General features: G+C 52.9%; 7 protein-coding genes across 7 annotated transcripts; 4 read left to right on the top strand and 3 right to left on the bottom strand.

The window, feature by feature from the left end:
* Nucleotides 1-15: 15 nt before the first annotated feature.
* On the bottom strand, nt 16-588 carry BDW47DRAFT_107226 (uncharacterized protein). The gene has a single exon (XM_024812952.1). The coding sequence runs from the start codon at nt 540-542 to the stop codon at nt 327-329; it is 216 nt and encodes a 71-aa protein (XP_024671287.1). The 5' UTR covers nt 543-588; the 3' UTR covers nt 16-326.
* A 3-nt stretch (nt 589-591) lies between these two features.
* BDW47DRAFT_107225 (putative bZIP transcription factor (MetR)) lies at nt 592-2,643 on the bottom strand. The gene is made up of 2 exons (XM_024812951.1): nt 1,976-2,643; nt 592-1,410 (listed from the first exon to the last, which is right to left on the bottom strand). The coding sequence occupies exons 1-2, from the start codon at nt 2,265-2,267 to the stop codon at nt 791-793; spliced, it is 912 nt and encodes a 303-aa protein (XP_024671286.1). The 5' UTR covers nt 2,268-2,643; the 3' UTR covers nt 592-790.
* Nucleotides 2,644-3,092: 449 nt separating this feature from the next.
* Nucleotides 3,093-4,124, top strand: BDW47DRAFT_107223 (uncharacterized protein). Its single transcript, XM_024812950.1, has 3 exons — nt 3,093-3,259; nt 3,335-3,817; nt 3,910-4,124. The coding sequence occupies exons 2-3, from the start codon at nt 3,425-3,427 to the stop codon at nt 3,934-3,936; spliced, it is 420 nt and encodes a 139-aa protein (XP_024671285.1). The 5' UTR covers nt 3,093-3,259; nt 3,335-3,424; the 3' UTR covers nt 3,937-4,124.
* Nucleotides 4,125-4,598: 474 nt separating this feature from the next.
* BDW47DRAFT_132105 (putative actin-related protein RO7) lies at nt 4,599-6,404 on the top strand (the record flags this gene model as incomplete). Its single annotated transcript, XM_024817485.1, has 1 exon — nt 4,599-6,404. Exon 1 carries the CDS (start codon nt 4,854-4,856, stop codon nt 6,402-6,404), a length of 1,551 nt encoding a protein of 516 aa, XP_024671284.1. The 5' UTR covers nt 4,599-4,853.
* A 325-nt stretch (nt 6,405-6,729) lies between these two features.
* Nucleotides 6,730-8,584, top strand: BDW47DRAFT_39007 (putative peroxisomal 3-ketoacyl-coA thiolase (Kat1)). Its single transcript, XM_024818899.1, has 6 exons — nt 6,730-7,080; nt 7,146-7,241; nt 7,295-8,143; nt 8,201-8,265; nt 8,330-8,441; nt 8,498-8,584. The coding sequence occupies exons 1-6, from the start codon at nt 6,976-6,978 to the stop codon at nt 8,534-8,536; spliced, it is 1,266 nt and encodes a 421-aa protein (XP_024671283.1). The 5' UTR covers nt 6,730-6,975; the 3' UTR covers nt 8,537-8,584.
* A 1,623-nt stretch (nt 8,585-10,207) lies between these two features.
* On the top strand, nt 10,208-11,033 carry BDW47DRAFT_126468 (uncharacterized protein; the record flags this gene model as incomplete). Its single annotated transcript, XM_024816558.1, has 2 exons — nt 10,208-10,880; nt 10,948-11,033. The coding sequence occupies 2 exons, from the start codon at nt 10,208-10,210 to the stop codon at nt 11,031-11,033; spliced, it is 759 nt and encodes a 252-aa protein (XP_024671282.1).
* A 731-nt stretch (nt 11,034-11,764) lies between these two features.
* On the bottom strand, nt 11,765-12,957 carry BDW47DRAFT_126467 (putative G-patch domain protein; the record flags this gene model as incomplete). Its single annotated transcript, XM_024816557.1, has 2 exons — nt 11,765-12,763; nt 12,829-12,957. 2 exons carry the CDS (start codon nt 12,955-12,957, stop codon nt 11,765-11,767), a joined length of 1,128 nt encoding a protein of 375 aa, XP_024671281.1.
* Nucleotides 12,958-13,046: the final 89 nt, after the last annotated feature.

Here is a 13,046-nt window from a genome sequence, read left to right as displayed (position 1 = left end):
GTATCTGTGGATTTCGGGAAACTATGGTTCATGGTCTAGTTTGGTAGTCTGCTCGGTCACGGCGTTGGATCCCTCCGCAGTATGTACTCGGTTTAGTATAGCCCTAGCCCATGACCCTCAACACTCATCCATATCTCTATACACATAAACTCAACTGTTCCATCGAAAAAGTTCTGCGCCTCCTCTGATTTACACTAAGAGAGCCACCACAAACAGCGATTTACATGGTGTCGTACCGCCGACTCAGGCCCACCCTCTCGAGAGATTGCGATAGAGTAACCCGAAACAAAGAGAAAAACGCGAGGAATCAGAAAGAGTGGGAGAAATTAAGAAGGGCGGACGACGAAGGACACCAACAGTTCTCCCAGCAAGGAGGCCGCAATGGGTATTAGTTCAAGCATGGCGAGAGGCGTCCACGCTGGACGTCTGGAGGGCTTCGACCTTGGATGGATAGACGGGTGATCCTCCGCATGATGCACTCTTGCTTTGGCCGTCTTCAAGACAAATAACGGGTGGCCTACAGCTCCAAGAATTTGTATCATAGGTTCGGAGCCGGACTAGAGGTACAAGAACTACTCAGTAGTAGACCACTGAAATGGAGATATCCCTTCCATTGGGTTCATTATCATCACTCATACCTAATCCCCATGAGACGCCACCCCAGTCTCTCCGGTAACCCCAGAAAATATACAAAAAATAAGATGAAGCCGCCAGATAACATCTACAAGAACTTGGAAATAAAGACGCATGAACGAGAAACAGAAAACGAGCAGATTGCACGGTGGCGACCTCACGCCGTTCCCACGCCACTTTTGGAATCGGAACTACTGTCCTGCATACTGGCCTTCTGCGACGCAAGGAACTTCTTGAACATGCCGGCAATGTCGTGCTCGGAGGTCTTGCCCTCCTCGGAGTTGCCGTTCTTCTCAGTGATCAGGTTCTTCAACCATTGGTTCTCCAGCTCCAAGGCGGTGACCCGGACCTCCAAAGCGTTGTTCTTATCCGTGGTCTCCTTGACGGTCTTCTCCAACGCCTGCTCACGCATCTTCTTCTTCACGCGGAACCGGGCACTGGCAGCTGTGTTCCGCCGGCGCTTGTCCTCCTCGGCCGCGTGTAGTGACGCCTCCTCGACCGTCATCACGGGAGTTTTCTGTGTGTTTTTGCGCTTCGGGGCCGGAGCCGGAGCCGGGGACGAGTTGGCAACCTTGGGAGTGGAGGCCTGTGACGACGTCGTCGAAGTAGGCGAGGGGTTTGAAGAGAGCGACTGGCTCGGAGCATTGTGGGTAGTCACCGACTCAGCGACCGACGGCGGTTCGGGGAAGGGCGCATGTTGCTGAACGGACGACGGCTGTGTGTTGACTTGACTAAATTCTTGGGCGGAGTAATCCGGCATGTTGTTGCCCAGTCCATCTGTAACGAGTTAGAACCCATGGCCACGTTGTCCATGGCGGCATATCCCGGATCAATCGTGCTAGACAAGACCACAAAAAGCAAAACAAAGACAACGGTATTTCTGGGTGGGGGAAATCCAAAATAGGCATAGATGCAGAGGAGCAAACAAAGGCCTGCGTGGCGTCACGTGGAATGGCGCCATAGTGAGGGTTGGTCACGCCAGGCGCAGGGCTCATGCACGTTGGCACAAGCCATCGCTAGATCACGGCACCGGACCCATTCTGAGAGCCAATGACAACCCAGGGAGATGATGCACGCAGGATTAGATATTTCGACGTGCAAGGCAAAGGATTTTAGTATAAAGGGTAACCCAGTAAGGGAAGATTGGCGCAGAAAAGCAAAAAAAAACCCTCGACGAAACAGCTAGAGCAGCCAGAAACGAGGGGTCTCGCAAGGACGAAGCCCTTGGTCCCCACCAAAACAATTCGAGAGAACGGAAAAAAGGAAAAAACACGCTGTGGTCTGTCCACCTAGCACGACCCCAAGATAACGGCCGCGAATCTGTAGGAAATCTTCCACTTACCACCAAGGAGATTCAAGAAATCCATGTCCGAGCTCTGTGCATTCTCGGGTTTATTTCCTTTCTTGGAGTTGCCATCTTCGACCGCATCAAAAGCGGGGAGATCGAAACTCCCAAACTTGTCAAAGTCGAAGAACTCGGTGTTGGTGAAGAGTGACAAGTCGGCATCGACATTGAACACGTCCTGCTGTTGCTGTTGCTGCTGCAGGGCCTGGTCGTAGGGAGAGGGGATGGCGTTCAAATCTTCCAAGTATTGGGAGAAGTTCGGGGCCCGGCGGCCATTGAATTCGGTCATGATGAATGGTTTCCGGCTGCGGTAGCCTCGCTCGCACAATTTGTCCTCCAAGCAATGAAAAATTCCTTCAATTCACACTGCGCGGCTTCGTCGGACCCGTTGGTCAGGATGGAAGTGGTTGTTCGACGTCTCTCAGTGAGATGACTCAACGACTTCGGACGCCTCGCGGGGGTTGGAGGTGTAGTGGCGGCGGTGTAATCGTGGACAGTAAAGAATTTGGCGATAGGAGGTGTGTATCCGGGGTCGATTTGGTGGATGGAATTTCGACGTCAAGGCGGGGAGTGTCAATGGAAGTGGGGAGAGGAAGAAAGAAAAGAGAAAAAGAGAGAGAGAGAGAGAGAGCAGGAAGAGGGACAAGACTTAGGATGAAGTGGGTCCCGGTGATCGGAGATGAAAGAACGACAATAGTCAGAACTGAGAAGACTTTGTGGACTGTAAGGGCGAGCGAAGGGCCGAGGTGGGGTCGCTGATTAATTCCCTGCACAAACACGAGGCTGAATAAGCTCTCCGGCCCCTTCCTGAACACGCGGTTGCCGCAAAAAGACCCGTTTTAGCATTCATCCGGAGGGGAAGCTCGCACGGTGCGCCTGTTACCTTTCTGTTCAAAGTCTAGCGCGAGAATCCTCCCACTTGGATTTATAATTTCCATTGCAAACCAGCAGGGATACTTGCGATAAGCATGATCGTGAGGATTCGGATGCATTAGGGCATTGTGAGCTGCTGACTCAATCTATGCTGGCATAAGTGTAAGTTATGTCATAGCGATCTTCAGGGTTTGCCACTGTGCGTTCTATCCACATTTCCCAGTTAGGAAATTCCAGCTGGCCGGAACCAGGTGGAACTGCGAAAAGATCCGGAAAAGGAGGTTACCGTGAGTGAGGTCAAGAGTCACTCCGAAAATGTCTCATCGTGGGGACTGTGGATACTAGGGCCCATATATCGTGTTGCACGAAACAGTAGGGGATGATATGGAGATGCTTGTCTTCAACCTGGTATGCTTTTGTCACACACTAGAGCAACTTGTAGGGCGCTTCTATCTACATCTAATCTCACACTAATCATCCCAGTATCCGCGCATCAAGTTTGCCAATATTAAAGGGACAAGATTTTCCACCTGAATCGTCTCAGAGTCGCGTTCGACATCAGGGTAAAGACACATGAATTGGACGGCAGCTAAGATTGTATATGCCTCTGTCATGACCACCTGGCGCCAGCAACGGCGTGTCTGGGAGGTGAGTCAGATTAAAATCCACTGGGAACGAGACCGTAAGTCCCACAAGAACAAGATGGTCCCCAATATGGTGACAACGGTCATATCTCTCAACGAGCAAAAGAAAAGATTTGAGACAGCACGCCTGTCTGAAGACGAGACCTCAAGATTGGTTTACAAGAAGAAGCCCCCATCCAACCCAAAGAACGGTGGATCCGACAAGACTTGGTCGAGCCTCTCTATACATAGAGAATTGATAAGTCATCGAATTGAGCCCTGGAGGGTGCTTCATGTTGGAGTTATCGTGCGCCATAATTTCCATCGATTTCGCATCTTTTTGGTGAGTTTTTATCGAATTCTGTCTACCCCCGAGCCGGAAACGGCGTTCATTTCTAACGACTTTCCCATTTACCTATCGCGGACGTGAGATAGGAACGGTCGTTCAAGCTGTCTCGCTGAGTGTTGTAGTAAGCCCCTGCAGCGGACTCGTCATTGGATGCAAAAGGCCTAGAGCGAGCAGACATTATAAAGCGCCGGCGAGCCTCTATTAATGTGATAGGAAAATCTCTGACAATAGGCTACATCAGAAAGTATCATACTACGTTTATTTTCTGTTGGCATGTCGGTCACACCAAGCTTGATCAAATACCGACACTGTATTTTAGTGCAGTGGCTGTCATGTTTGTATCTTGTATATCCCGGCTCTCAACATTATGCCGCTCGCTCCTGCTTTGAGTTATCTCTCGAGTATATGTATCTAGCTAGCTAATGGTATTTGGTAGACGACAAGCTTCAATATTCCTTCTTTTCTTCCCTTCTGCGTATCGAGACGTAGCCCTTAGGTGCTGTATATTTGAGCCTATACTGGGGAAAGTTATGTCCGTTCTACGCTTACATCACATCGACTACTTAATCAACCAAATAAGCATATACAAGTCTCAACTGTACTAATTGTTATATCTAGTAATTCAATGACACCGCAGGATGTCAGTCAGGCTTGGATGTATAGTCGCCCAAAATGGTCTAGCGTAAACAAACATGATAAACACCAGCTAACGTGGGTCAATTGTTTTCTCAACACCGCTTCACCTCCTATGTCCCATCTATACAATCTGATGAATGTTTGCTCTACATCGCCGGTGGACTCTGAAATCATTCCCTGTCAAGGTCAATTGTCGGTAGAGGAAGCATGAGTTGTGCATGGCCCCATTGATCACTCTGCGTCCCCGATTCCCTTCGCGCGTCTGGACCTGAATGTGGCAGGGACCGCTTCCGACTGACCGCGATTTGCGATCTTGACCAACCTTGACCACCTTTATCGAATCCCTTATCGTCCTCATATACTCCGGAATACTTTGTACCGTCTGGACGGCCCCATGAGTTTCCGACATAGCCAGTCCGGGCGACCAACCACGCCTAATACCCCCCCGCATCGCACCAACCACTCATCCTTTGCCAGCTCGTCGTCGGCAAATTCGTCGTTTCGTGGGGAGGAAGATGCGATCATCCTGGAGATAGGTTCGCGATGGCTGCGGGCGGGGTTTGAAGGGGAGAGTGCGCCGATGTGTGTCGTGGGATGCGGTCCTGAGGACTCGCGCCGGGCGGGGGACTACCGAGGCTTTCTGCACACCACCCACGACGGGGTGACAGCGGCCTCAGGCTCCCAAGATCCGGAGGACTGGGCGAGCGCTTATGAGCTGTGGAAAATGGATTTACGTGACCTCGACCTTGGGTTGGTCGAGGATCGCATTGAGCGGACGATCCGCGAGACATACAACAAATACCTCCTGACGGACGCCGGGACGTCGCGGCTCGTCTTATCCTTGCCCTCGGTGATGCCGTACCCGTTACTCTCCGCACTCCTGTCGTCTCTCTTCAGCCGGTGGCGCTTCCCGAGCATCACCCTCTTACCGACGCCGGCCATGGCGGTCCTGGCAGCTGGGCTGCGGTCCGCCCTCGTGGTCGACATTGGATGGGCGGAGACCGTGGTGACGGGGGTCTACGAATACCGAGAAGTGGCGACGAAACGGAGCACGCGCGCTACAAAGCGCCTACTGCAGGAGACGGGGAAGATGCTGACGGCGCTCTCCCCCAAAGGCACCGCACCGCCCCGACCCGCGAATGAGATATCGGCCGACTTTGAACTATGTGAAGAGGTGGTGAGTCGATTTGCCTGGGCAAGGCCTCGGGGGGACGACCCCGAACTCTCGTCCGTCCTCCAGAAGACCGTCTCGATCCCATGCCCGTCCAGCCCTTCCACCTACATAGACGTCCCCTTTGCCAAATTCGCCAGCCCCGTGGGAGATGTGTTCTTTGCGGACGGCGTCGCGGAGAACCAACTGGACGACGAGGAAAAATCGCTGCCGCTCCTGGTCTACCACGCGCTTCTGGCGCTGCCCCCGGATGCGCGTGGCCTCTGCATGTCCCGCATCGTGTTTGTCGGGGGCGGGTCCCACGTCGCGGGGATCCGATCGCGGGTCCTGGCCGAGGTCGCGTCTCTGCTCGATCAGTACGGGTGGAGCGCCGTCCGCGGCCAGGCGATCGAGAAGCAACGGCAGCAGCTGCAACGACTGAGTCTCGCCCCCCGCGCAACCTCCCCGGCCCATGGCACCGAGAGCCCGGCTGTCGCGGAGGAGGAGATCGACCCGGTCGAGCAGAAGCTCCAGCGGAACAAGGACAAGGACAGCCAGCCCCCGGTTCAGGGCGTCCTACGCGAGGTGGAATCCCTGGGCGCGTGGGCGGGGGCCAGTCTCGCGACGAGCCTTAAGATTCGCGGGGTGGTGGAGATCGAGCGGGAGAAGTACCTGCAACACGGACTGGCGGGGGCCAGTCGGGATCTCGAGTCCCACGGACATGTCCCCGATCGACGGTCGGGACTGCGCGCGGGTGGGGATCGGTCGAGTTGGACATTGGGGGGATGGGGATAAACCTGGACTGTTTATATGCCCAGTATTTTGTAGATACCCGTTGAACAATGGCTTTGTTTGTATGATTCCTTTCTATTCATCTCGTTCAATACTCTACAACATGCCATCTGGATGAACCTTCCTGAGGCCCATTCGGCATCCGGAGATTCAGACCGGTGCCTGTACGGTGCCTGTACGGTGCCTGTACGGTGCCTGAGGCCGTGACAGATCGACCGACAGCCGAGGCTCATTGAAGCGTATGTATGGTACCGTGTTGACCTCTCGAATACACAAATACACATACTGACACTTGGTAACTTACCAACAATTACACATCGGCAGGTCCATCCGGCTCTGCTTGCCGAAGACGCCACCTCCGATTGGCTGAGACCCCGATTAGTCGGCTCGGCCTTTGCGCCCGTGACTTTTCAACCGCGGTTGCTTTTCGACATTTACTCGCGCTTTGTTGCGGGGAATCTGGGGAAGTCTTTTTTTCTCCCCTTCTCCTTCCTTAATTGATTCCTTTTTGCGATTGTATACCCCTTGATTTTCATCTTTATACCCTCCTGTATAGTCAGTTCGAGAATACAGCATGTCTTCCCCTCAGCAGCGTTTGTCCTCCATCGCGAACCAGGTCTCTGGCGCCGGTGGGGCCGGTGCCCGTCAGCATCTCCTGAGCAAGAACCCCGACGATGTGGTTGGTACTCCTTTATTTCCTGTTGTATGGCCTGTACGGTGGATTGCTAACATGTTGGGATACAGGTCATCACCCTCGCCGTCCGGACGCCGCTCACCAAGGCCCGTAAGGGTGGACTGAAGGATACCACCATCGATAACCTGCTGGTGTCGCTGCTCACGGTATGCACTGCGGATCCCCTCTCCTGACGACCAGAGCAATACTGATGGATTAGACCGTGCGGGAACGCTCGAACCTCGACCCCAACCTGGTGGAGGATGTCTGCGTAGGCAACGTGCTGGCCCCCGGGTCCGCCTACGTCGCGCGCTCGGCCGTCCTGGCCGCCGGATTCCCCGTGACGGCCGCCGCCTCGATCGCCAACCGCTTCTGCTCGTCGGGCCTGCTCGCGATCCAGAGCATCGCCAACCAGATCATCGCCGGATCCATCGACGTCGGCATCGCCGTCGGCGCCGAGAGCATGAGCACGACCCCCGACGGCGGCGCCCCCGCCATGAGCCAGGAGATCGTGAACCACCCGATCGCCTCGCAGAACCAGCAGCCCATGGGCCAGACGTCGGAGAACGTCGCCGCGGAGTTCAACCTCACGCGCGAGGCCCTCGACCGCTTCGCCGCCAAGAGCTACCAGAAGGCCGAGCAGGCCCAGAAGGCCGGCTGGTCGAGCGACGAGATCGCACCCGTGCGCACCCAGGTCAAGGACCCCAAGACCGGCGAGGTCAAGGACGTTGTCGTCGATCGCGACGACGGCATCCGCTACGGCACTACCGCTGAGGGCCTCGGCAAGATCCGCCCTGCCTTCCCCCAGTGGAAGCCTAGCATCACCACCGGTGGCAACGCCAGCCAGATCACCGACGGCGCGGCCGGTCTCATCCTCATGAAGCGCTCGCGCGCCGAGCAGCTGGGTCAGCCCATTGTCGGCAAGTTCTGCGGCGCGACCGTCGCGGGTCTGGAGCCTCGCATCATGGGCATCGGCCCGTCCATCGCCATCCCCAAGATCATGACCAAGTTCGGCTTGTCGAAGGAGGAGATTGATATTTTCGAGATCAACGAGGCGTTTGCGTCGATGGTGAGAATATCTTCTTTCTAGTATCGGATTACACGGTTTTACTAACATTTCTTATAGGGTACCTACTGTGTCCAGAAGCTGGGTCTCGACGAGACCAAGGTCAACCCCCGCGGTGGTGCAATGTACGTCCTTCTTGCCTCTTTCCCTCAGCTTTTTCGAGAAGAAAAAAAAAACTAATTCCAACAGTGCCCTCGGCCACCCCCTGGGCTGCACCGGCGCTCGCCAGGTCGTCACCGCGCTGTCGGAGCTGCGCCGCCAGAACAAGCGCGTGGCTATCACGTCCATGTGCGTGGGAACTGTACGTATCTACATTTTACCCTCAGACATATCGCATATACTAACTAATCTGTTTAGGGTATGGGTATGGCCGGTGTGTTCGTGTCTGAGCATTAGATGGGACGAGAGCGGACTTGTATATATTGATCTCATAGTGGAGTTTAGTCAATGCATGTATAGAAATTTGACAATGACTAGAAGATTCTCTGACATGACTTATGATTTTGGGGCGGATATTATGGGCTGGTTGTCGTATACTTTAGTATGATGACTCTTGTCCGTCATCCATATTGTCCATGATAGCTGTCGCAGTCACTATTACGACACTGTTCTCCCCAGTCTGTCCTAACAAACTCCATGTCTCATGTCTATATCGTGGTGAGGACGAAATCATCCCATCAGCGTTATTCGTCCCATCGTAATCAGGCTAGACCTTACTGTAGAGGGGCATTTTAACCCGGGAGGGGGATCTATGTAATTATTCAGTCTCGTCAACATCGATAGTACTACTGCTCTTTCGGATTCCACCCTGGCATCACTGAGAAGAATGGGTATGTACTTAGGTGTGCTCACCTGGGTTTGGGAAACTGCCACCCAGTACAGATCTTCTGTGAAAATCTACGACCAACTTGATAACGTGTTTGAGACGGCTCTTGCGGTAGATATATGATTTGACATATAAGATAACGAGGAGGAATAAAGAGAAGGAGTCACTATACAGGTGCCTACTGGGACAAGCACGCTTGGAGGAGGAGGCATGCTCAGGCTGCTTGGATCGTGGTGTTGATTATGCCGAGGAGAGTGTACTATCAATAGAGTAGGTTCATTTCCGGCACCTCCGCCGGCTTAAACGTGGGACAGGAAGGGGCGATGTATCTAAGCTTAGAAAAGAAGAGAAGCTTATTTTCTTTACCGGATACCGCCAGCTAGTTAGATACATTTACCTGGGAGGCAGGCGGGCCAGGAGCGAGCCATATAACTGTTGATGGTGTGTTTATATTCACTGGAGAGACCTTTAGTCACTAGTTCCTATCATGTAAGCCATGTAAGCTTTGAAAATATCTCTTGAAATGTGGGGAAGAACAATATAGACCTACATTGCTTTGGATTGGCTCTGCAAAAAAGGCCCCGAAGGTGACTCCATCTGGTGAAGGGTTTGAGGGAGTGGCTGTGAATGGATTATTTGGAGTAGTCTAGATAGAATACTCTCTTGTTGATTATCGAGTTGTTGAGTGGCTACAACTAAGATATCGAGAGCTGGGTATCTGGGATTTCTAGCCCTAACTCGGGTGAATATAACTTCAACTTCAACCAACATACAATGGTATGCTCTAGCAGTATTTTATACCTTTCTTGATGCTTTCCTGAGCGGTACTATACTCATAGCATATCTTCGTATCGGTGTCCTAATGATGATGCCATCCAACCTAGTTTCGCATTGGTTGATGTCCACCTGACGGACAAAAAGCTTCATCTCGAGTCCATCGTGATCCACGACCTTCGACATTGTCGTGTGAGTGACGAGCTTCAAACCTTCTTCACAGAGACCTATATAAGAATCTCAAACCCCCCGAGCCTTCAACTGTGTTTCTTCCCTCCTCCATCCACCTGCTTTATCCATCGTTCGCTTATCCATCATCGTCTATCAGACTCTTCGTACTTTCGCTTGCAATCTACGTCACACTAGTTAAACTTCATCGTAACTTCATCAACTCATACATCTACCTCTATTCATCAGCTACCAGCTACACATCATATATATACACATCAATAAACCGAGCCTCAAAAATGAAGTTCCAAAACCCATTCTCCATCTCGAGCGAGACCCGCGAGAAGATCAAGGAGAAAAGCCGCTGCTGCGCCATCTGGACAGTGCTCCCCATTGTCATCCTCCTCGTCATCATCATCGTCATCTCCTGCAAATGGGATGACATCAAAAAGCTTCATGAAAAGCACAAGACCAACTCCACTCCCACAACCAACGACATCACCACCAACACCACCATCCCAGGAAACCCCACTAACACCAACAACAATAATAACAACGACCCCACCAAAAAGTCGTCCATCTGCACCATTGTCCCAAAGGTATCCTACACCTTCTACGGATACCCAGACAACGACCCACCAGGCGCAGACATCATGCACGACTGCGGCCGCGGCACCAGCGCCGGCGGCATCGGCACCTTCGCCAACCCCCTGACGATGGCGACGGCCCCAGGGGAGCTCAACAACTGCGAAGTCGTCTACTCGCCGTACCTGCGCAAGTACCTCATCAACGAGGACTACTGCGAGCAGTGCAAGACCGACTGGGTCAGCCACATCTGGCATGTGGATATCTGGCTGGGTGGGAACTCGACCACCCAGGGGACGGAGCAGCTTGACTGTGAGGGGAAGTTGACTCCTGCTGAGGAGAGTCAGGTTGTTGTTAGGGATCCGTCGAAGGATCTGCCGGTTGATGGTGAGTTTCATTCTTCTTATCCTTTCCTTCTTTGGGTGTATGAAGAGTATTGGCTAATAAACTCTAGCTTCGGTTTTTTACACCCCCGGCGACAAAGCTGCTTGCAATACGGCAAGCACCTACTTAGATGCCGTCGTGGAGGATTACTGTTGAGATTTGGGTTGGGGGGTTACTAAATTGTCCCTGTATGGAGTGTGGTGTTTGATTTGATCATGTTTTGTGTTGTTTCTTTTCATGTCTTGTTATGTATCTGCTTGGGATAGCTCATTTGATATCATGTCATGTTTTCATTTGTTTGTGTGAAAATGAACTTCCCTTCTCAACTTCTCTTTTTGTAGAATCGCTGTAGAGTATCTCAGTCCATGATTGTTTAGTAATGTTAGGAGTATCTAGTTGTGGCATGAGCAGATGTTCGGTCATCGCTTGATGAATGTCAAGTCCTATACTTTCCCAGTACGTGTGTATGCTATCCATAGTAGGTATGTGTGCCATCCGTAGTAGATATGTAGACTGAACGCCATCTAGTTCACCCCGCATAGCGCTCAAACGCCTGCATCAGACGTGTTAATTCATGATCAAGTTCAAAGACTTATGGGCAGCGATAATGCACAAGGCCAGGGTCCTACCCCATAGCTCATATCAAACTTAGGGTTATGCGGATTGTCAAGGCCAGCTGGACTTGAGCAGTCCATCCCACCTGGCTCTCAAGCCGTGCTGCTGAACGATGATGTACTCATCATAGCCATAAGCTGCACATCTGATAGGCCGGATCACCCTGGCTTGAGCTCTCGCTGCTTATTACATCCTAGATCCGTGAACCGACCCTACCTAGGATAGATGGCCCCAGAACCCGCCCATTGATAGAGAACGTATGAGCGCATCCATTAATCATGCTCCTCCTCAGTCAACCCTGGACACCCCTCCATCTCATCCGTCTCATAGGTATACTTGCACCAGAAACAATACCGGTGCTTCTCACGCAAATACTGCACAACACGCGCCAACTTCTCGGGCGGCTCAAGCGCATTGAACTCGTCCAGCTCCGGGTCTTCCTCCTCAGTCTCTTCCTCTAGAATTCGCGACAAATCGGGCTTCGTATTCCCAAGTGCCTCGTGGTCGTCCGGCTCCAGCGTGGAATCTTCATACCCTGGTAACCGCGAGCTGGGGAAGAAAGATGACGGTAGCGACGTTTGCAGAATGTGTCGAGCCTGTACGGCCCGCTCGCGTTCCTCGCGCTCTCGTACGAGTCCTCGGTACAGCACGTTGATCTGCGCCGTCGGTTTGACTCGTGTTTTGGGCTTGGATTTCGCGTCCGTCTCGTCCGGCGAGGTCTCGCCCTTTTCCCCATCGCCATCTTCCCGCTGCTCTGAACGAGCCCCATCATCCGCACTTCCCAGCGCCGCAGCAGGCCCCTCTCCCTCCCCCTCCGCCTCACCATCCAACCGTTCCGCCACCTTCTGCGCAGCATGAAACTGCGCCTCGGCGCGTCTCATCTCCCTCTCCAACCTCACCCGATCCCGATAATCGCCCTCCTCCTGCTTAACCTTCTTAGCCACCTCAGCGGCCTCCTCCCGAAACTTGCGCTTCTTCTCACTGTCAAGCCCAATCCCGCCCCGATCCTCCTTGATCATCAAATCCAGCGGCACCGCCAATTTCTGCGCCTCCCGTTCCACACCCTCCTTCTTACCCGCTTCTTCCCCCGTCGCAGGCTGCGGCGTGGGCTGCTTCCCCAGCGCCTGACCAGGCTTGAATCCCAGCTTCGCCATCATCTGAAATCCCTTGTTGGATGGGTTGAGGGTGCTTGTTGCGAGGGCGGCGTCGCGGCGGGCGGCTTCTTCGGCGGCGCGTTCGGCTTTGGAGGGGACTCGGGCGCGGGCTTCGGCCTGGAGATACTTATTAGCTCCTTGCAGAGGAGATTGGCTTATTGATATTTGAAGTTGATACGTACCTCTCGCTGTTGTCGTCGCTTTTTCTGGGAAAAGGTCTCTTTTTCTTGGGGCTCATCAATTATCATTGACATGTAGTCTTCTTCTTCGGAGTCATTGTCTTTGGCTCGTGCGGGGTCGGTCGATGACATTGTCGCGTGATATCAGTTGAGGATATTATTTCTTTGATTGTACCTCAAAAAGTCGAATCGTTCTGTGCTGATAGACCTGGGAATAAACA

The sequence above is a fragment of the Aspergillus candidus genome, assembly GCF_002847045.1.
Source record: "Aspergillus candidus strain CBS 102.13 unplaced genomic scaffold BDW47scaffold_28, whole genome shotgun sequence".
Taxonomy (NCBI): domain Eukaryota; kingdom Fungi; phylum Ascomycota; class Eurotiomycetes; order Eurotiales; family Aspergillaceae; genus Aspergillus; species Aspergillus candidus.
This window is presented reverse-complemented; position numbering and strand designations above follow the sequence as displayed.

Coding starts and splice junctions, on each gene's coding strand:
- BDW47DRAFT_107226 (XM_024812952.1), bottom strand. CDS start 542: ATGATACAAATTCTTGGAGCTGTAGGCCACCCGTTATTTGTCTTGAAG.
- BDW47DRAFT_107225 (XM_024812951.1), bottom strand. CDS start 2,267: ATGACCGAATTCAATGGCCGCCGGGCCCCGAACTTCTCCCAATACTTG. Junction 1,411..1,975: donor TTTCTTGAATCTCCTTGGTG/GTAAGTGGAAGA, acceptor AACTCGTTACAG/ATGGACTGGGCAACAACATG.
- BDW47DRAFT_107223 (XM_024812950.1), top strand. CDS start 3,425: ATGAATTGGACGGCAGCTAAGATTGTATATGCCTCTGTCATGACCACC. Junction 3,818..3,909: donor ATCGATTTCGCATCTTTTTG/GTGAGTTTTTAT, acceptor GACGTGAGATAG/GAACGGTCGTTCAAGCTGTC.
- BDW47DRAFT_39007 (XM_024818899.1), top strand. CDS start 6,976: ATGTCTTCCCCTCAGCAGCGTTTGTCCTCCATCGCGAACCAGGTCTCT. Junction 8,144..8,200: donor ACGAGGCGTTTGCGTCGATG/GTGAGAATATCT, acceptor CATTTCTTATAG/GGTACCTACTGTGTCCAGAA. Junction 8,442..8,497: donor CGTCCATGTGCGTGGGAACT/GTACGTATCTAC, acceptor TAATCTGTTTAG/GGTATGGGTATGGCCGGTGT.